This window comes from Exserohilum turcica (assembly GCF_000359705.1).
Source record: "Exserohilum turcica Et28A unplaced genomic scaffold SETTUscaffold_9, whole genome shotgun sequence".
NCBI lineage: Eukaryota > Fungi > Ascomycota > Dothideomycetes > Pleosporales > Pleosporaceae > Exserohilum > Exserohilum turcicum.
Genome location: NW_007360310.1, coordinates 543107 through 563712, shown reverse-complemented (window position 1 = coordinate 563712; position 20606 = coordinate 543107). Strand labels below are relative to the sequence as shown.

Here is a 20606-nt window from a genome sequence, read left to right as displayed (position 1 = left end):
GGCAGTGAATCACATGACTTTAGTCACGTGACTAAATGACGTGGTTCGTTACGTACGAACAAGCTTAAGTAAGGAGGAAAACTAAAGGTCTGAGCGTTCGTACGAGTAACAACTATAAAAGGAGGGCCCTCTAGATAGTTCTTTTCTGTATCTTTCTTCTTCTGTACAATAGGTGAATGCATACTCGTTAGTTAGGCCTCTCTCGCCCATAACAATATATAACCACTAATAAAAGCTAAAATAAGCTCTTAGTACTTAAAAAAAAATTAAAATAACTTATAAAATAAGCTATAGTAGTATAGTTAAAAAGCTGAAAATCAAGGCGTAATAGCTTGATAATTATAAGTAGTAACTAACACTAAGCCTATATATAGGCGCTAGTATTATAGAATCTACTATACTATAAAACTTACTACTATAAGTTTTTATAGTAGAGTAGCCTATATAAAAGGTATACTAGGCACCTATATAAAGCTTTACTAAGCGCCTTTAGTAATTATTTTATATATTATATAAGTAACTATACTAGAACTAGCCCTAGAGCCTATAGTATATATAGCTAACCTACTTAAGTACTTTTCTTTAGTAGTAATCTAATACAAAGATTACCCAAACTAGTTTTCTATTTGCTATTTTCCTCTATAGGAGCTTTTTTAAATTAAAAGAATATCCCTTTCTTGAATTATATATTTTTCTAACTACTTGTACGATTATAGCAGTAAAACTAACTAAAGTAAAGTATAGATATAGATAGAACAATATCAATATATATTATACGTAGAAGAATGAATTTTAATAGAATTTTATATCTATATAACTATTCACCTTCCTTGTATGTGTATAATTTACTATAGCGAAGAATAAACTAAGTTGCTATTACTTTTTACTATAACTAGTAAAAATCAGCTTTTTATACTCATTATTAATATTAAATTGTTAGATAAAAATGCTAAAAGAAAAAGCTCTAAATTAGTATATAAAAGGTTATGGCTAGATAGAGTAAGTTATATATAAAGGAGAAGAGGATTATGTAGCTAGTTCATCGTTTGTTGTATCAAAGTACCAAGTTATAGTCGTACAGTAGTAGAGGTAAATTGTGTATTCACCCAGCGAGGACGATCATGAGAACCTCTCTAAACCCTAATCAACACTATACACTTCGTTATTCAAACTCGTGACTGGTACAAAATATCAAGTCGGCAGTTGGCAGTTGGCACTCGGTAGTCGGCAGTGCCACCTTTTTCTCCGTGCTCTGACATACGCGTGTTCAAGACGGCGAACGAATCCAAACAGTGACTTAAAACTAAAGGCCCACGCAACGCCCATACATGCATCCACACTCTCTTTCTTTCTCCCTCCCTTCCCTCCCCTCTGATCCCAAATTCCCACACCTACCCAACAGGATGACACCTCACGGGATTTGGATGCACAACCCTCCCACCCATCAACACCACACTCTCCTCACCATGTCCCCTCTCCTTATCCCTCTCCAAACTGCCAAACCCCACGTCGCCATCCACGCGGCGCTCCGCCATCAACGCCGCAAACCTCACATGATACAAATCGCGAGGCGGATCCACAATCTGGAAGCACAGCGACGCGGCGTTGTGCGTCTGCAGCCCGCAATTCGTGCAGGGCCGGCCCGAGAAGCGGACGGCGACGAGCGCGGCTTGCGCACCGTGTGCTTTTTGCATCGAGAGCGCGAGAGCGCGCAGGTTGAGTGCTGAAATGGAAGTTTTGGGGACGCCGTGGGAGGGGAGAAGAGTGGCGTGGGAGGCGGCGAGAAGACTGTCCATGGAGCGCGAGGCACGCAGATTTCTCAGCGGCAACGCGTGCTGGGGTTCGCTGCGGCGAAGCCGTTTGGGAAGTGCGAGGAGGAGCGCGGACTTTACGGCTTCTTTTGCAGTCAAAGTAGTACTGCTGTTGCTGCTGCTACCGTCTACTTTTTCCGCCCGCAACGACACGCCGCAGCCGTCACACACGACGCCGAAGCGAATCGTGTTCGCCCCGTCTTCAGTCAAAGGCACGACTTCGGGCTCGACCATGGGTACAAACGCCTTCAATTGTCCCGAGAGCGTGCATTTAGCACAGGAACTGTGCGTGCACTCGCAGGCTAGCACGCTGATGGGATGCTGGTTGTCGGGCGGATAGGCGTAGACTTGATGACTACAATTACACTTGCAGCAGTGCCATTTTCCAATTGGAGCCGGGGGATTGTCGTCATGAGGAGGAGGAGGAGGAGGACTAGACGTCTCGTTGTAGCATGCTCGCAGCGACAAAGGTAGCGTCTTGCTAGAGCGCAAGCGACGAGCCGCAAGAGCGCGTCCCCGCGCAACACTACCGGGAATTCTGCGCGTCAGCCCCAATCCAGCGTACTTGTAGCTTCCCTCCATCATATCCATTGAGTGCATGAGAGCCGCATACCTCTGCTGCTCCGCAGACTCAGACTCGGCTTGCGATTGCTGGCTCTCGCCATTGTCCGTGGGCGCTTCGGCCACGCTGAGCATGATATTCGGGAGATTCATGACTGGAAGCTGGCCATATTTCTGTGGGAGAGAGTCGCTTCTCTCGGGTCGAACGAGGGTGGGCTGTGGATGGGGTGGGTTGCCCGAGTCGGTGCTGTAGAATGAGGACGGTGGAGACATGTTGGATGTGGCGATGAGCCGTTCAAGAAGTAATGGAAATGTTCAGCTGTAGAGGTGAGAGTGGGAAAAAAGACGAAAAGATTATATGCTAGGTAAGGTTGAGATATTGTGTATTGACCATGAAGTGAATGTGAGGCGGCCCGTTTGGCGAGCGGCGTTGTGCGTTTGCGTATTCACATCTGGTGAGTGCTATGTATGGTGAGTAGAAAGTGGAGGTGCGTATTCGCCATGACGGTTGTCTGGGCCTGAAGAATTCTGAGGTGATTTGCGAAGGAGGCATGAGAGAAAAGCAGAATCACGACAAAGACCAAAAAACCCCACAATCTGCAAAGAAATAGTCCACATTCATCGCCTCTACACATCCAACCAAAAAGGCGATACAATCCCACCATATCAATCCCCGCTTTATAATTCGCATTCAACACCACCTGTCTGATTTCCCATTCAACCGTGAAACAAACATACCCTACCCTACCCTACCCTACCCTACAAATCCCATATCCTTCAACCCCAGTCCCCAATAAACCCTCCAACCCCCGTCCCCAATCCACCCGCAAGCCCCAAAAGCACACTACGACGTCCTCGGCCTCTCACCATTCCAATGGCACGCACAGCCACACATGACAAGCGGCCTGTAGTGTCTCGGCCTGACGCGCAGAAGCCTCAACGTAGCATTGACGAAGGCGAGCAGGCGAGCAGGCCGATTACACGCGCAGCAGTATTTGCTTTCGAATTCGCATGTGGCGTGAGATGCGGTGGCGAGGGAGATTTGGGATTTTGATCTGCGGAGCATCTTGGTAGTGGTGGTGGTGGTATGTATGTATGTAGTAGTAGTAGTAGTAGTAGTAGTAGTAGTAGGAGGAGGAGGAGGAGGTTATGTTGGTATGTATGTATGTAAAATGTTTTCTTTCTTTTTTTTTGGAAGAGTTGTAGTAATCTGTAGCCAGTGTGTTCCAGGAATATCTCAATTTCCCAATTTCGCATTTCCACGACAGACAGACAGACAGACAGACAGACAGACAGATGGTCTGAAGATAATATACATCAATCCATTCATGGGTCGGCTTGATGATCAAACTCGAGCGTCAAAGGGGAAGAAATGTCGAGAGGCTGATGGAAAATAAAAAAAACCCCTGGTGTACAATGGGGGATTGTTGTTGTTGTTGTTGGACTTGCTGACCGGAAGGAACACACACATACGGTGCTTGGGATAGCGGGCAACCGGCTTTGCGTTGCGTGTGCTTGTAAGTATGTATGTACAAAGGGGGCAATGAATCTTCTGGAATCCTCCTGAGATGGGCGTCGGTCGGCTTGATCTGCATGTTGACAGTCGGGGTCGAGATAGACGTAGACGTAGACGTAATGGTGGTAGGAGAGGAAAAGCCCGATGATTCTGGCATCTGATCCAGAAACGGAGAGAGTGGCATCATATCCCCGCAAACCCTCCAACAGTGCCTCTAACTGTGGTATAGCTAGGTAGCGCCAGTTGAATGTCTTTCGAGGAGGAGGAGGGCAGGTAGGCGGGGGCAAGAGGAGAGGTACTAGTAGAAATAGGAGTAGAAGAAGCACTACTATCTCCCTTCACCCCTCTTCCTCATCTTCCTCAACATCTTCCTCAACCTCAAACCCCACGCGAACCCACAAACTACACCCCTGACATCCGACCAGGACCTCATTCCGACCCCTCTGCAGCGCGTCTTCCAGTTGTTGCTCCAGGATACTGAATCCGGCGTGTGTGCCGCAGCGACACTCGCGCGTCCAGCGAGTCTGCTGCTGCTGCTGTTTCTGCTTCTCTTCTTTTTCTCGCTTTCCTCTTCTCTCCGATGCAAAAAACGACGACAAAGACTCTGGCTCTGACTCTGAATCTGAATCTGAATTCGACGCCGATACCGATGCTGACACCGAGGAACTAGACGCTGACGCTGACGATATCGACGTACCATGTTCCATCACCTCTCTATCCTGCTCAACAACCCTAAACTCGCTCAAATCGAGTACTTCCAAACCGAGGATAAAGTCGCTTGACAAAGTGTGCGCATCGTCGTCATCGTCATCATCTTCATGGCCGCCACTATTTCTTCTGCAACACCCTAGAGTATCGCCATGGCGCTGGCGGCGATTGTGATTGTGATTGTGATTGTGATTGTAATTGTCATTGTAATTGTCATTGTAATTGTGCAAGAACCAAGTATCGTAGTCTGCGCGTGTCTTGGCGTCGGCGAGTATCGTATATGCTTCTTTAATGTCGTCGACCGTGTATCGGGGTTTGCTCTTGGTCCTGCCATTATTATCGTCGCCGCATCGCTGCTGCTGCTGCTGCTGCTTGTCTGGATGTGCTGAGAGCAGCGCGGCTTTGTAGGCTCGTCGCACGTCGGCCGTCGTCGTGCTTTGCTTTGCGGGGCGCCAGCTGGGTCTGTCGAGGCTGAGAATGCGGTAGTAGTCTTTCGTGTAGGCCATCTCTACCAAATTGTAGGCTGGAGTCGGTGATTATTGCTCCAGGGCCTGGCTTCGTGTCTTTGCATGCGACGCGACACAGGACAAAAGTTGGGCGGGGCTTCCCAATAACCAGTAGTGGGGCAGCCCGAGCCTGCGGACCGGGCTCATGGCAAACCTGAAAAGGACCGTTCAAAGCCACCAGATCGACACCATGTATAACACATAACAGACAAATGTGGTTAGAGCCTTGACATCACGGCATGGCATGCAGAAAAAAAAATCTTGAAGTAACGATTCCTTAGGCTAGCTAAGAGTGCAGTATAAGTGACATTTTTTTGCCCGCCAGAGCGTTGCGTACTGCTCAGCAAGGCGCATTGAACCTTGTCCTGACTCCGAGGCCACACCAACGAGTCGTCAAACATCTCTGTCCGCCATAGGATGGAGGTGTTTATAGGCTGCCAAAACGAAAACATGGGGGGGAATTGAGGGTCGCATCCGAGCAACCGAGCGCAGCCCTGTCTCGCCGATAGCAGTCCAAAAGCCCTCGCAAAGACAGAGAGGGGCATCCGAAGGTGCTGCCGTCCCGCCGTGAGGCAGGATTGCACCACACACTGCGTGCTCGATGGGATGGCGCCGGCGATACACGAGATTTAAAGGGAAATACATTTCAGTCATGGGGAATTCGACGACCGTACCGAACCGCTTGCTGCCAAAGCCAATTTTTGAAATTCACACAGAACACGCACAACTCCGTAGGACGCTCGCTAACCGGCCCCCTTCGTCTATTCGAAAACAGATGACGATGGCTGAGGATACACAAGGTCGAAGCAGAAGGAAGTGGCGCTTAGGCGGCAGGGGCAGGGGCGGCAGGTGGCTGTTCCTCAGTCTTGGCCTCGGACGCGGCCGCCGCGTCCTCGGTGGCCTTGGTCTCCTCCTTGGGTGCGTCGGCAGCGGCACCCTCGCCCTCGTTGCCGTCCGACGACGTCCAGAGAGTCAGGTTGTCACGGAGCAGCTGCATGATGAGCGTGCTGTCGCGGTACGACTCCTCAGAGAGCGAGTCGAGCTCGGCAATGGCGTCATCGAAGGCCTGCTTGGCGAGGTGGCAAGCACGGTCGGGCGAGTTCAGGATCTCGTAGTAAAAGACCGAGAAGTTGAGGGCGAGGCCGAGGCGGATGGGGTGCGTCGGTGTGAGCTCCGTCTGGGCGACATCCGTGGCCGTCTGGGGGAGGGGGGGACTCAGGTTAGCTCGTGTTCGACTTGCCGGTGAGCTGCATGCAATTATTGCGTCATACCTTGTAGGCCTCGTGTGCAGCCGTGGCGGCGACCTTGCGCTTCTCGCCCGAAGCAAACTCGGCAAGGTAGCGGTGGTAGTCTCCCTTCCTGTGGGCGGGCGTCAGTTTGCGTTTTAGTTTGCGTTGCGTGTGCAGCACATGCGACGGGGGGGGAGGGGAGGGGCAACGCACATCTTGTGGTAGAAGACCTTGGACTCGCCAGATTCGGCCTTGGGGATGAGCGAGTCGTCCAGCACGTTGAGCACATCCTGGCAGACCTGCTCAAGCTCGGTCTCGATCTTCTGGCGGTATTCACGAATGGTGCCAACGTGCTTCTCGGTGCCCTTGGACTCCTCCTTCTGCTCGATCGACGAAATGATGCGCCATGACGCGCGTCGGGTGCCGACCACGTTCTTGTAGGCCACGGACAACAGGTTGCGCTCGTCAACCGTGAGCTCACCGGCGACCTGCGGGGCGTATCAGTACTCATTCACCTCGAGCAGGCCCGGCCGGTGCTGGCGGCGTGCTCAGCCCCGGCCAGGCAGAGGCGGTCGGGCCATACCTTGGCGACTTCCTGCGAGACCATCAGCATGTGAGTCGGAGCGGGTGACAAGTGGCTTATCGACTGACCTTCATGTACGTAACCATCTCTGCAGAAAAACACACACTTGGTCAGCATTGCGCAGGCTTCGGCCGACGAGCCAAAGGGCGGCGCGGGAGGGAGGGGGGGACCTACCATCGTAGCGCTCAGCCTGTTCGCACAGCCGGGCGAGGAAAGTCTTGCTGTTGCGACGTCAATTTCAGTGCACCGCGGGGGCCTTTTTGCAAGCCAGGACACGACTGCCGTACCTCTCACGCTGTTGGGGGACCATCGAGTTAGCAAGCGTTGGCAGCGTAGGGTGCTATCGGGGGGGGGGGGTTGCGTGGTGCGCAGAGGGGCATGCCGCCGGGGGAGTTTGGACAGCGGCGGCGGGGAGTGGGCAAGGCAATGGGGGGGGCGGAGGGGAGGCGAATCACGCAAGAACATACCTCAGTCGCCATTGTGGTTGAGTTGCTGCGGTGGTGTCGGGCGAGGATGTGTAAGTGTGGTGTGTCTGTCGGGAGGTGGGGTGGGTGCAGATGCGTTACGGAAGGATAGACGGTGGGCGGGATGGAGTTGTTGAGGTGTTTGTGTGGACCAACGAGCAGAAGAGGGTCGAAGTTGTTTTGAGGAAGCGAGCGTCTGCGTCTGCCCTAAGAGGCGCTCGAGGGGCCGTGCGTCCAACGAACAACACCACCCCGTCGTGTGCGCCTTCCCCCAATGGGGGCGCGTGGACGAGCTGTTCAGTCATTCACCTGGCATGGCTTGCCCCCGCCCCCTATCCGCGCGCTGCTGCTGCTGCTAATAGCCGCTGGGGCGACTGCGACTGCTGTTGCTGCTGCTGTTGCTGTTGCTGCTGCTGTTGCTGCTGCTGTTTGTCAGTCCGAGGCGGCGACTGCTGCCTTGTGCCCGCCCTCCCCTTTGCACACCCACTGGCGACCAAACGAGCTGGCAATGAGGGGTACTGCGAAGGGGGGGGGCACGTGAGCACCACCGCACCGCACCGCACAGCGCAGCGCAGCGCAGCGCCTCGCCTCACCTCACCTCACCGGCCCCGGCCCCGGCCCCGGCACCGAGCCCGCATGTGTGTGTGTGTGTGTACCTGTCGACGGAGCTGCCATGTACCTCGCATGTATCGCTCGGTACTCTATCTACGCATCGCCGGCGGAGATGCAGGCGGTGCAGCGCTGTGTGGTGCAGCTGGGCGACGGCAGGCGGCGAGCGAGGCCGCGTCGCTGCTGGCGCGGTGCCGTGGCCATGTAGTGGAAAGTGGGGCGCCAATCAGGGCGCGCTGGAAACCGCTAGAAAACTTGGACGGCAGCTGTTGCGCGCCACGAGTCGTGTCGACGTGAACTGCGCCCAAGTGCTTACCAGCGCCAGCTTACTACTAGGCGTCGGCCATGTACACTACACTACGCCCATGTACACGGCGTCGACTTGCGACATGCATCGTCCAGACGTCTACAGATACATCCACAGCCCTCAGTTGCGGCCGCCCTCCACGCTGGCTGCACCCGCCGTCCCACAGCCCTCCAGAGTCATGGCCCGCCACACCGTCGTGGTCGTGCTGCAGGTGCCACATGTGCATATCCATAGCTTGCTAATGCCACTACCCAAAAAGGCCGCCACCGCTGGTCCGCGCGGTCCCAGGTGTGCCGTCGCGGCCCGCTACTAGTAGAGCCCCCCTTTGCCCGTCCCAGCAAGCATACACACACACATACATACGCACCATGTGCATGCACCCACGGTGGCACTCTGTGTGTGCGTGAGTGAGTGTGTGTGTGTGTGTGTGCGTGCAAGGACAAGGCCGTGCAGCCCTCGTCCTCTCCTGAAAAGCGACTCGTGTCGTCGTCGTCGTCGTCGAGGACCCAGACCAGACTGCTGACCGGCCTCTTGGTCGTCGCCCCCGTCTAGCCGGGCGCGCGCACTACCTTCTCCCTTCTCTGCGCCTTCTGGCAGCCCTCACATCAACAGTCGCCACACGCCCAGCATCAGCGCTGCCGTGCCCGTGCACACGCCCATGAGCCATTGCAACGTCGAGAACTTGACGGCCTCGAGCCGCTCGCGCAACTGGGCCGTCTCCTGCTCGATGCGCGTGTCCGTCTCCTTGAGCTTGAGCTCCTGCACGTTGGCCTCCTCGCGGATCCGCCCCTTCTCCAGGTTCAGGTCCAGCCGGACAGACGCCTGCGTGCGCTGGATCTCGTCGCGCAGCCGCGAGTTCAGCTTGGCCAGCTCGTTCGTGAGCCGCTCATGCGACGCCCGCGTCACGCTCGATTCCGTCGAGTCGGCCGTCATGAGTTCGGAGCGCAGCTTTGCAAAGTCCACCTTTTGCGTGTACGTAGCCTTTTCCTGGTCCTCGCGCAGCACCATGGTGCGAGTGAGATTCTGAATGCTGCATCATTCCATCAGTCAGCCGCTGCCCTATCCATGCATGCCTGCCAGCCAGAAAAATAACCCCCCCCCCCCAAAAAAAACTAACCTCTCCTCAATCACATCGCTGAGAACCCGCATCATGCCCTCGGCCTGCTCCTCGGTGAAGCCCTCCTCTTTCAGCCGCTGCACAAACTTGAGTGTATCAAAATGGTGGTCCTTGGCCTGCCTAGCCGTTGTCCTGAAGCCGCGCTGAAACTGCCTGCCCACCGCATAATCACACGAATCCCCACGGCCTGCCCATTGTGGCAACTCCGCCGCCCGCCATGGTCGTCGTATTGCTTGTGTTTGGAGAGCGGCGTGCGAAGACGGTGCGATGCGGCGACGACGACGATCCGAGCCTGGCCACACACTTCCATGACGCCGTGCTTCTACTCCCGCCTGAAACGCTACCGCCGGCGCCCTGAGTCCACTCCATGGTGCCCGCGGCAAAAGGAATCGCGGTAGTCCTGCCGCTTGCATCGGGCGAGCTGCCATTGTGTGTATGTGTGTGTGTGTGTATGTGTGTGTGTGTGTGTGTGTGTGTGTGTGTGTGTGTGTGCCGGTGTTGTAATGTAGCTAACGCCATTTGCCTTTGGCCGTCGAGAAATTGGAAAGCCTGCGCCCGCGCCCGCGGACAGCCAAGCCCTGCCCACCATGCACGCACGCATTTTGCCCAATTCGGCATACTATTCCCATTGCCCGCAGACAACTTGCATCTTGCATCTTGCACCTCGCATTATCATCATCATGTTCCTCATCTACTAGCACGACCAACTTTCGCTCAGCATGCAATTTACTATCATTTTTCTATTTCAAAAAAAAAGACACCCACAAAAATGAATTTCCCAAACACCACCAAAAAAAAGCCCAAAAGCATACATAAAACAACGCTTGCTATGCATGCCCAACTGCTAATACAACAAAGAAGCGAAACAAGTACATCCCCACCAGCCGGCTGTCTATCTACCATACTCCACGCTGGGTACAATCACCGGCCCGTACTTCATCGGCGCACTGTACCCGCCATCGTTCTGCACCATAAAGTCTACCGCCAAGCTCAGCTTGCCCCCGCCATGACCGGGCACAACCTGCCCAAACGTGCCGTTGACCACGTCCGGATCGTATATCACACACGCTACATAGTTGCGACGGCCCATGAGCCTCTTGTACTCGCGCGGCTGCCCGTTGACGTCTTGGGTGAAAATCTCCATCATGTCTTCCTTGGTGTCCGAAGGCTGGTTGTTGCTGCGATGTCCGTTTGTTGGCACATACAGCGCACGGTTGTTGTGCAGCAACCGCAGGACGTAGTTGCTGGGCGGAGCATTCACCACTGAAGACGAGATGATCTGGTACATGGTCTTGTGGTCCTGCGGTCTTGACGGATCATGCACCAGTCCAGCACCACAACAGTCGACGCCACCAGAAAAGAACGTCATTCGTAACGACTTGTTGTGCGCGATGCCTTGTAGTGTTCGAATCAGATACGTCCGCTCAAGGTCCTGCCATCTGTTAGTATACGGTTTGGAGTTGCGTCAACATGACTAACCTTTGAATCATGCGTCCACTGATCTCTCAGCTCATCCAGCAGATCAATCTCTCCAAAAGGACTCAAGACACCACTCATCAGTCCAGACTTGCCAATCGCCTTCTTGACCGAGTTGAACCCATCGCCGACAACGCCCTTGGCACCGACAACGCCAGCAACACCGGCCGTCACCTTTCCAAGCATGTTGAAAGTGCCGGTAACGGCCTTCTTGCCCGTAGCCATCGAGTGGGCGAGATGCTCCACAGACTCAAGCCGAGGATACACAATCGGAACAGGAATCATCCAGATGCAATGCTGCACGCTGGGTGGCAGTGTTGCAACCTTGGGGAAGATGCCCTGATACGTCGGTCCCGCCATGACTTGGTGCGGGTTACGTTCGGACCGGCAGTCGGGCCCGACTACCGTGACACAAGGACCTAGATACTTGATAAAGTGCCAGCCTGTACCCGTAATCGTGAAGAGGTCCATGTCGTTGTTGACATTGCGAAGTATCTCCAGCGTTGTGTGGTGCTGGAAGAGCAGGTACATCTCGATACCCAATCTTCCAATGTTCTTGAACATGTTGGAGAACTGCATGTATTCGGGATATGACCCAAAGCCGTCAAAGCTGCATGCTGTTAGCGTCTAGTCCTCCGAAACAATACCACAAAAGCTTACATGTCGTGGTCATCGAGCGCCAGAATGTGGGGTATTTGCGCAAAGGCCTCCCTGAGATGTGGCTGATCAAAGTGGCTGGTGTAATAGTGGAAGTATGCATGGCAAACATCCTCTTCGTGCTTTGCAGTCCATTGAGCGTTCTTTCGAACCTCTTTGCCACTTGTTGCTGTCCATTGCTTCAGCAGCGGAAGTTCTTTCCACAGACGATCAGCATAGATCTGACCACCCAGACCCAGTTGTACGTGGAAGCCGCCGCATTCGGCGTTCTTCTGCAGAATATCCTTCCACATCAAGCCCACACCACCGAGCTTGGCTCTTTCGTTGGCGTTGACATTGAGCGCAAAGTCGTTACCAGAGTGAGCAATGAAGCGCCAACTCGTCTCGTGCCGCCCCGCCACCAGGAACTCGAACCGAGTACATCCCAAGTGGGAAGTGATGGCGTAGGTCCACTTGGCTGGACGGTCGTCCTCCATCTTCAAATCAATATCGTATCGATAGAAGATCCATGTCTGATGTGTGTAAATGGGATTGGCCTTGAGCTGGCGTGGGTTTGGTGATAGATCTGTACTTTGGTGAATGTGGATCGTGGGCGGATGAGGGGTATTGGTGATGAGAAGAATCGATCCCAGCCACAGACCCCGTTCAATATCCATGTTTGTGTATCGAAGATACGGTCCAAAGTATACACCATTGGTAGGAGCGACCTTGTATTGATCCACGCCTGCCATAGGAGGTGGACCCGTGAAGCCTGTAGTGGTTGGAGTTGCAAGAGGAGCCATGCCAAAGTCTCCAGGGAATGTAGCTGTCTGGGGAGCAAAGCCGGGTGACGCCATGGGAGTTTTGCCAAAAGACGGGGATGCCAAAGGGCCACCAACAAATGTGCCTGTAGGCGACATGGGCTCGTTCAGGTTGAGAGGCGTAGGCCCCTTGGGGAACTCCCATTGCGTGGATTGTGTGGGAAGATGGATGTAGTAATACTGGCCAGAGTTGGGGTCCAGGTGTGCTATCCAGCCCTCAGGCAGCGGTGGGGGAGATGCTGGCCCTGGCCCTGGCCCTTGGGCTGGAGCTGGGCTTGGAGTGTGAGCTGGCTGCGCCGTTTGAGCTGTTTGTATCTGTGGCGGAAACTGATTCTGTGTGGGCGTCGGTGCCACCACAGCAGCAGGTTGCGATGGCCCAGCCTGCGGGCGCGCATCGTTTGCAAATGCAGGGTGGCCCTGATTGGGGTCAGACAGCGCCACTCCTTGAACAGCCGGCTGTTGTCCTTTCTCATTAGGATAGCTCTGGGTCTGACCAGCCGCTGGTGTTGTTATACTCGAGTAGGCCGGCGGTGGCTCCTCGTTCAAGTTCATACGACCCATATCATGGTTCAACGAATGCTCCGGGTGTGCATTTGTCTGCGCTGCATTTGCAGGAGGAGGCGAGAAGCGTGTGTTTGGCGCTTGCGGAAGAGGGCCTTGAGGAGGGGTGCCTGAAGAAGGCATTTGGTCCATGCCTTGGTATACTGCTGGCGGGCCATGCGGCATGTTGCCCGGGTGCTCGGTGGGAGTCCATGGCCTTCTTGGAGGCTGCTGCTGGCTGGACTGTGATGTTCCAAGGGTGAGGCGGGGCTGTTGGTTTGCATAGACTTGGTTTCGCTGAGCAGCCGCAGCATTCTGAGCACTCTGCGCTTGGAGATTTGTCAGTGTCGAAGTTCCGGCGATGCCGGCCGCAGCAAAGCGCGCTTCAATGCCCCCACCAGAGGGAGGAAGAATGGGTGTCTCTGGGGGCGGAGGAGAGCCGCGCTGCGCCCTTACTGTCGAGGTTGAAGCCGTAGAGCTCAGGCGATTGACGCCCACGGGTGTGGGAACCTTGAGCGCAGGCTCGTCCTGGTTGGGGCCTGTGTATACGACATTGTTCTGGCTGGCTTGGCTGGACGATTGTCCGCTTGGGGGAGGAAAGTACTGCTGGTGGTATTCGGGATATGGGTTATGGGCGGCCACATCTGCGCTGCCCTTCCTCTGCGGTGCCTTTTGGAAGAGACCCTCCTTGTCGGGCGTCTCTGGCCCCGGGGAATCCGGTAGGGGCTTTGGCGCAGTGCCTCTTCGCTCCGCCAGCCTCGAAGGCTGGACTGTCCCGTCGGCGTGTCTGCCGCCGTAGCCACTGAGCGTCGGCCTGTTTGGGTCGTTGGCATCAAAGCGAGCGCGCTGGCCGGGCGAGGTGGGACTCGGCCCTGTCGCATTCGACCCCCTCCTCGGTTGCTCTCTTCCCTCAGGTGTCCTGTTGGCGCTCCGTTGCTCCCTCTCGCTGAGCGGCGTATATCGCCCTGTGCCCAGGACGTTGGGCGGCCGGTCGTTGTCGGGGTAGGGCAGGGGAGCAGTGGGCGGACTCGAGGGCGGGGCAGGGAATGACGGCATAGGGGGCGGGCGCGAAAAGGCAGGCTGGCTTGAGCTGCCGGCCGAGTCTGTTCGCGGGGGCGGGCTCTTGCCATCGCGCCCCTTCTGTATCCTCAGGGGGCCAAGTGTGACCAGCGGTCTCCAATCCGGCCGCAGCGCGTAAATGCTCGAGCCGCCCAATGACAGGCTCGAGCCGCCTCCCAAGCCCCCGGGGGGGTCTCTATAGGACGACCCGCCGCAGCCCAACTCGCGGGAAGCGCAAGGCTATGGGGGGGGGGACAGGCGACGTAAGTCAGCAGCATCGCGTAGGGCACAGGCAGAAGGGGGGGCGCGTGTCTGCCGTCGTCTCCGTCCGTCTCCTATAAAACTTGCCTGGTCCAGTGGGTTGCGTGCAACTGCTGATGCATCTCACTCGCGTCGCAGCGTCACTTCAGGTTTCAGACACAAGCCACACGCCACTAGCCACTACCCCGCCACCACCACCGCCGCCATCACCAGGCGTACAGGCACTCCCTCTGCCTGCCCCCCGTACCGCTTCCTGCGCACGTCACACGGCCCGCGCCCGTAGCCAGCGAAGAAGCCTACTCCTGCCATCGCCGGCGATCCAGGATCCAGCGCTGCAAATCCACACAATCGCATATTCATCCAGCCATGGACGGGCGCAAGCAGGGCCGCCCCGACGAGGAGCTCTTCCTGCGATATGACAACAACCCCGAGACGCCCATCATCCCCACCGTCGGCGGGCGCATGCGAGCAGCTTTCTGTACCTGAGTGGCACCCGCTACACACCCGCATCCGCCTAATGACGCCGTCCCATGCTTCCACTTCGGTGGCTGTGGCTGGTGGCTGGTGGCGCTTATGCACCGCGTAGCCACTTCGCCATACATGGGGACCCTTCGTTCCCACAAATCCTGCCAGCTTGAGGGCATCTTGCACTGTAGATTGTCTGTGTTATGTCGAGTTCAACGCTGGCTTGATTTTTCAAACTGGTATTTCATTTCAATTATCCTTCTCTACTCCACCGCCCCAGCTTCCTTCATCGCCCAGGCCTGAGCACCTCCCAGTCTCTCATATTCTGCATGTCGTCCGGCTCATCATCCATCAAGCTGCGTCCACCGCCACCACCACCACTACGTGCACCTCCATTGGTATTTGTGCGCGGAGGCAAAGCTGGCTTGTGAAAATCATCATCGGCGTCAATCAGATTCTGCACTGGTTTCCGCGTCAGATTAGGGGGAGGAGCCATGGAACGTTTCGCTGGTGGTGGGGGTTGCGCTCTCGATTCCTCCATGGATGGATCGTCGCGGTATCTTTGAAGCGGCGGGGCCGGAGATGTACGCGGAGACGATGTTTTTGTGAGGAGAGCGGGTTTCTTGTTTGGGATCGGGGGTGGTGCCGGCTTGCGGAGGACCTGCGTTCTGTTACTGCTGCTGGAAGGCTGGCCTTGTGCTAAGGTGTTGGAAGCGCGGTATGGCAAACTAGGCAGAGAGTGAGTCGAGGCGCTTGACCCAGCACGCCGGAGTTCAGTTGACGAGTCTCGTGACCCGTCTGAGCTGACGATTTGTTGTGCATGGCCTGGATACGGTGGTGCAATCATCTTACGGGCCATTGGCTTCTGCGTTCCTGGTAAGCTTGTCGACGAGCCCGTGGCGCCAAAATCGACAGTGCGTGCTCTTTGCGAACCACGCGCTGGTGGTGGCTCCGGTCTTCGGCCAGCCTGTGCTTGTTTGACGTTCACCCATTCTGGTTCAGAGCTAGGGGTAAAGGGGTTGCTGGGCCGGTTCGGATTGGGAACAACGTCGTTGGACGGCGGTTGGACGCGCGCTTTAGCTGGGAGACCTTTGGAAAATGAGCATCCAGGCTACAGCAGGAACGAAAAGATAAGTACCGTTGTCAAGCCACCATTTCCTCCGATCTGAGCTTGCAGGCGGTAGTCCTGGCTCTATGCTGTCATATCCAAGCAAATCTTCATCGTCGGTTTCATCTTCGCCTAGACGGCCAGCTGCCCTGGTGTCGCCAACAACTTCTCTTCTTTGTTTATACAGAGCCTCTTTCAAGGCCTCTTTCTTCTTTTCGTCTACTCTCTGCACCAGAACTTGAAATGTGGCATACACTGGTCGGTGATCGGAGAACTTGAGCGGCGCATCACTGTAGTGTATCTGGCGGATGTTGTCACCCTTGCGTAGGACTCGATCGCACCACGCCGGTATGCGCGCTTTTTCCGACGTGTCATACCGATCAGTGTTGAGGTCATACTTGTATGTAGGTGGGAAGGTGATGCGAGCCTCGGAGTAGTAGGGAAAGGTTAACCCTGCAACCATCTGCAGATTGAGCTAATGCATGTCAGCACTCATTACTCCAATAGAACCTGTAAACCTACCTGGTCGTTTTCGTACAAAGTCTCAAGGTCGCCGACATAACACAGCTTTTGCACCTTTTCGTTGCTCAGGCCAATCCGGTAGTTGAAATCGCCGAGCCATATCACGGTGTCATGGTCTTCGATTGCCCGGTTTCGCTGAAATCGCAGACCGTGGCTGATGGTCTTGTAGTCGCGGTTTCGTTCTTCGTAGTTGGCGAACCCAGCTGCAAGATGTGCAGTGACAAGGCAGATCGAGGTATTGGCATACTCGAAACGGATCGCCACCGCGCCCTTGTTGCCAGCCATACCAGACATGCCGGTCTAAGAGGACGGTCAGTAGTTGTATCAACGGCTGCACGTGTTTCGTACCTTTTTCAAAGCACCCTCAACATTTTTGATGTGCTTCAAACAGTCTGACCGAACAAAGACGGACAAGCTCGCTCCGACCAGCTGCCCGCCTCTGAGCATGACATACTCATCCTTGCCATGTTTTTCAGAATTCCGGTTTAGACACGCCCTCACAGCTTCTTCCCACGCTACGCGCCGGTCTGGGTCTGTAGACATGATTTGCTGTGGACTCAACTCGACGATTTCCTGGAACCCCACGGCCACTATCTCAGGACACTGCTGTGAAGCATCGACGTCTGGACATAGCCACGGCGAGAGATCACTCCTGATGCCGTCCGTCTTTCCGTTCAAATTGAACGTGCCAACCAGGATGTTGATCATCTCGGTTTCTGAATATTCTGTAGACCGCCTTGCGAGCTCTGCGACAACAAAGTCGTTGATGGGATCGTACAGGTGTACCGGGACTTGACCAATAAGTCGACCAAGAAGCATGTCGATCGTGTTCTGTCGGCCCTTGTCCGCAAAGTTGTTAATGTACATTCGCGTAGCGCTTTTCCGAGCATCTGCGAGAGCACCTGCCAACGACATCTTTCCCGATCGCGTAAATGAGGATTTTAGCGCTCCAGTGCCTGCGTATATCTTGGAAAGCGCATCACCGTTATCCGCCCACATACTCGAGTGCCTAGCCCAGAAGTCTTGCGTGCCTCGAAGGCCCTTGTGGCTCAGAAATAGCTCCAAGGCCATCTTGCTGATGATGGTTTGCACGAGATTCGTCCGATCGAGACAGTCGAGGCAGTTTGTTCGAAAGATTCCTTCTTGCTGTAGTATGGTCATTGACCGACGAACAAGATAGTCTTGTCCGTTGTGCCGAGTCTTCTCTTCGACCTCTTCGGACAGGTAATATCCAAAGCTTTCTGCGGAATCATGGATCCATTGCGCAATCATGCTAGCCATCTCATAGCCGCCTGGTCCGCGTGTCTCGGCATGAAAATCGTATTCTGTGAGCTTGATGAGATCGTGTTGACGTTCAGCAGAGTCACCTCCGTGGTTCAACGGGCTGCTTCGAATGTGGCCACGATATCTATGTGACAACTCCAGCTCATTTTGCTTTTCGTTACTCAGCAGATTGACCACGTGTATTGTACCGTAGCTCAGCTCCAAGTTGTCAAAGTGCTTATCAAAAGCTGGTTGGGTGGCTTCTGGAGATCGCGTAATGGTAATCTTCTGCTGTCCAGGCAAAATGCCAGCCTGTTGCTCCCAAAAGATGGGTACACTTCCTCGCACCTGTACGTACGAGAAGCACGCTCCTGATGGGGCCCAGTAGATTGTTTCCGTCTCAACAAAGTTGGCAACGTTTCCATCGTCGTCGATGCCTCGCGAGTTGAACCTGGTCCCAGCCCTTTTGCACGACAGTCTGGAAATAAGGGTCATGGAAGACGGTATGCCTGAGTCCTGGACTCTGATGGGCGCCGAGGCCTTGGGAACCGTAATCGTCAGCGCGAAACCCCGAATCGCAGATGTCAGGATTCCCGATGCGTCCAGCGCCTCCTTGTCCCTAGGCGCAAGCCTACTCCTGAAGTCGACCAGGGGTTGTATCATGTATGAATTCCACAGGAACCCAGCATCCAGGCTGTCGATGGATACGGTAGCAGCGTCGGTCGTACGATCCTGCACCCGCCTGGTGAGATCAAAGTCTGAGCTGTAGTAAAATGTGCCGCTGCTGAGAATCTTCTTGAGTGCCAGACACGGGTGTTCCATTGGGGACTGCTCCTTCCGCCCCCCAAAGCCCATTTCGTATCCTTCATCGTCTATCGTGTCTGTGGGGTATGGATTGACTTCGTCGTTGAGCAGCGTGTCGTAGGTCGTGCTGGTCAAGCAATAGAAGCCGACCGAGTTGATCCTTTGCACCGTCTCGCCAGGCCGTACGGTCGCAACCTTGCTTGCGCTGTTGACCACGACCAGGAAGACGTCGTTGTTTACGGTAATGAGCCCAAGCGTCCCGTACACATTGACCGAGTTTATGGCACGGTAGTCGTCCAGGTCGATTTCGTCCAGGCGTGTAAACTCGACCATGCAGCGCGCGACGCCGGCACCATTGCTTCCCAGCGACGTCGACGAGGCGTTTGGGTTCCCATTGTGCTCGGTGGTGGACGAGCTGTGTCGGAGGACGAGGGCGTGGGTCGAGGTAGCGAGGGCGATTGCGCGGTGCGGGTAGTCTTTGATTAGGACGCGGATGGACATTGTCGGGGGTAGGCGAGTGCGACAAACGGCTCGGCGGGCGCTGCAGTCATGTCCCGCTTCTCCGTGCAGTTTGGGTGAGGCTTGCGCGGGAAGATTGGCAGTCGTGGCACGGCAACGTGTTGGACGAATAATGTTGGTATGAATGTTGGTTGCGCCGCTGGATGCGAAACCGCTCCGCTGGTGCCCAAGGCTTCCCTAAACACCGCTTGCACCGGCACTCGGAAGTGCATCTACCACAAGAGCATATTTGGGCCAGATACTCGACTCTGACATAAGTGTGGCGGCGTGACGACGGTCGCGCGTCTACAGCTGTCGTCCAGGAACCGCCCAAGCCATGACCTCACAGCCACTCAGCGTTGCAACCAACTCGCGCATGTCATTACACGTTACAGAGGCTATACACGTAAAGAATCCGCAAAGACGCCGCAAACCGCGGCTACAAAAGCATAGAGAGACGCGCTCAGTACCCGACGTCATATACAAACATGATAGCTTTCTTTCCAAAGGCCCTGCCAAGGTACCGGTGATCACCGGCCGTAGTTGGCCCTCCGGCCCCCGTCCGTGTCCCTGACCGACACCCTTGTGTTGGTCTCTCTGTAGCCTCCTCCGCGTGCGTCGTCGTAGCCAGACCGACTGCGGCTGCGCGGCCTGCTGCGGTCTCTCCTCTGGTAGCGCTCAAAGTGGTCGCTCTCGCTCGACGCCGGCTCGACGTATCGGTAGTGCTCGTAGCGAGGGCTGTCGGGGCTGTAGGCGCGTTGGCGCTCGCGCCGGACCTCGTGCTCCCTGTAGACATATTCACTGCGGCCGAGACTAGACGAGCGGGAGCTGATGCTAGAGTGCGGAGAGACCTCGACGTAGTGCGCGCCGCCGCCGCCGCCGTGGTACGAGGTATGGTGAGACGAGACATGGCTTGGCGGCGGGGGAGGAGCAGGCATGGGCGCAGGCGGAGGCGGAGGAGGCTGCACAAACACAGGCGCTGGCTGCGGTGCCGGAATCTGGAGAGGTTTTGGCGACGGCACCGCCACGTAGGATGCTGAGGGCCGTGGGGATTCGTGCACTACCTCTGCGCGCGAGTAGCGGCGCTCAATGTCGCGCGAATGGCGCGATACACGGCGACGAGACGGAGAGCGGTGGCGCTGCACGACGCGGTACGGGACTACATAGTCCTCTTCCTGTTTGACTTTGACAAGACACATGGCGCCGGGTTGTGGGTGCTCGCGCGAGAGTCTGCTGGGAGCGACGAGGCTCGGTGAGCGAGAAGCTTCGATTGCGATCGCAATGTGATTCGTGGGGAAAGCCGATCACCGTGGGGTTGTGCGATGGTGATCGAGGACGCGAACAGAGCAGAGCGTACTGGTACCACGGCCAAAGGCGCTCTGTAGCCGCACAAAAGAGGGAGCCGGAGAGTGGGAGAGGCCGGGGGGGATCATGCAGCAGTGCTCGAACAACAAGAAGATCGTATATATGCAGCAGAAATTGGGCAGCCGACGCCCAGCCACAGCTGGCCCCCATGTCGTACTCATGGACCTCCGCCTTGGAATGGCGGCATGTGAGTGTGACGACGAGGCCTGGGCTCGCCCGACAGCCGCCGCCTAGCGTGCACTTGGCCCCAGGTACGGAGGTGCCTCACAAAAGTTTTGTCCCACGCTAATCTCGGCGCTTCGGCATAACTCTTCTTGGCGCAACTCCCACCTTTGAGCTGAGTAGCTGTACGATTTGTCTGTATCTATCGTTACAAT

The 20606-nt window shown here is 55.5% G+C and overlaps 8 protein-coding genes across 8 annotated transcripts; 1 reads left to right on the top strand and 7 right to left on the bottom strand.

The window, feature by feature from the left end:
* Positions 1 to 1391: 1391 nt before the first annotated feature.
* Positions 1392 to 2645, bottom strand: SETTUDRAFT_24334 (uncharacterized protein; the record flags this gene model as incomplete). Its single annotated transcript, XM_008032981.1, has 1 exon — positions 1392 to 2645. The coding sequence occupies one exon, from the start codon at positions 2643 to 2645 to the stop codon at positions 1392 to 1394; it is 1254 nt and encodes a 417-aa protein (XP_008031172.1).
* A 1161-nt stretch (positions 2646 to 3806) lies between these two features.
* Positions 3807 to 5102, bottom strand: SETTUDRAFT_44703 (uncharacterized protein; the record flags this gene model as incomplete). Its single annotated transcript, XM_008033102.1, has 1 exon — positions 3807 to 5102. The coding sequence occupies one exon, from the start codon at positions 5100 to 5102 to the stop codon at positions 4227 to 4229; it is 876 nt and encodes a 291-aa protein (XP_008031293.1). The 3' UTR covers positions 3807 to 4226.
* Positions 5103 to 5925: 823 nt separating this feature from the next.
* Positions 5926 to 7393, bottom strand: SETTUDRAFT_24332 (uncharacterized protein; the record flags this gene model as incomplete). Its single annotated transcript, XM_008032980.1, has 8 exons — positions 5926 to 6300; positions 6374 to 6461; positions 6545 to 6819; positions 6915 to 6926; positions 6983 to 7002; positions 7089 to 7135; positions 7202 to 7209; positions 7382 to 7393. The coding sequence occupies 8 exons, from the start codon at positions 7391 to 7393 to the stop codon at positions 5926 to 5928; spliced, it is 837 nt and encodes a 278-aa protein (XP_008031171.1).
* A 68-nt stretch (positions 7394 to 7461) lies between these two features.
* Positions 7462 to 8159, top strand: SETTUDRAFT_166241 (uncharacterized protein; the record flags this gene model as incomplete). The annotated part of the gene is made up of 1 exon (XM_008033242.1): positions 7462 to 8159. A coding segment is annotated over one exon (177 nt), but the record flags the coding sequence as incomplete, so codon positions are not given.
* Positions 8160 to 8476: 317 nt separating this feature from the next.
* On the bottom strand, positions 8477 to 9824 carry SETTUDRAFT_143856 (uncharacterized protein; the record flags this gene model as incomplete). The annotated part of the gene is made up of 2 exons (XM_008033241.1): positions 8477 to 9324; positions 9412 to 9824. The coding sequence occupies 2 exons, from the start codon at positions 9822 to 9824 to the stop codon at positions 8895 to 8897; spliced, it is 843 nt and encodes a 280-aa protein (XP_008031432.1). The 3' UTR covers positions 8477 to 8894.
* Positions 9825 to 10151: 327 nt separating this feature from the next.
* Positions 10152 to 14042, bottom strand: SETTUDRAFT_181982 (uncharacterized protein). Its single transcript, XM_008033240.1, has 3 exons — positions 11548 to 14042; positions 10891 to 11497; positions 10152 to 10843 (listed from the first exon to the last, which is right to left on the bottom strand). Exons 1-3 carry the CDS (start codon positions 13938 to 13940, stop codon positions 10304 to 10306), a joined length of 3540 nt encoding a protein of 1179 aa, XP_008031431.1. The 5' UTR covers positions 13941 to 14042; the 3' UTR covers positions 10152 to 10303.
* Positions 14043 to 14955: 913 nt separating this feature from the next.
* SETTUDRAFT_100222 (uncharacterized protein) lies at positions 14956 to 18867 on the bottom strand (the record flags this gene model as incomplete). The annotated part of the gene is made up of 4 exons (XM_008033239.1): positions 14956 to 15758; positions 15808 to 16252; positions 16300 to 16599; positions 16648 to 18867. The coding sequence occupies 4 exons, from the start codon at positions 18865 to 18867 to the stop codon at positions 14956 to 14958; spliced, it is 3768 nt and encodes a 1255-aa protein (XP_008031430.1).
* Positions 18868 to 19006: 139 nt separating this feature from the next.
* Positions 19007 to 20278, bottom strand: SETTUDRAFT_166238 (uncharacterized protein). Its single transcript, XM_008033238.1, has one exon. The coding sequence runs from the start codon at positions 20061 to 20063 to the stop codon at positions 19395 to 19397; it is 669 nt and encodes a 222-aa protein (XP_008031429.1). The 5' UTR covers positions 20064 to 20278; the 3' UTR covers positions 19007 to 19394.
* Between the last annotated feature and the right edge of the window lie 328 nt (positions 20279 to 20606).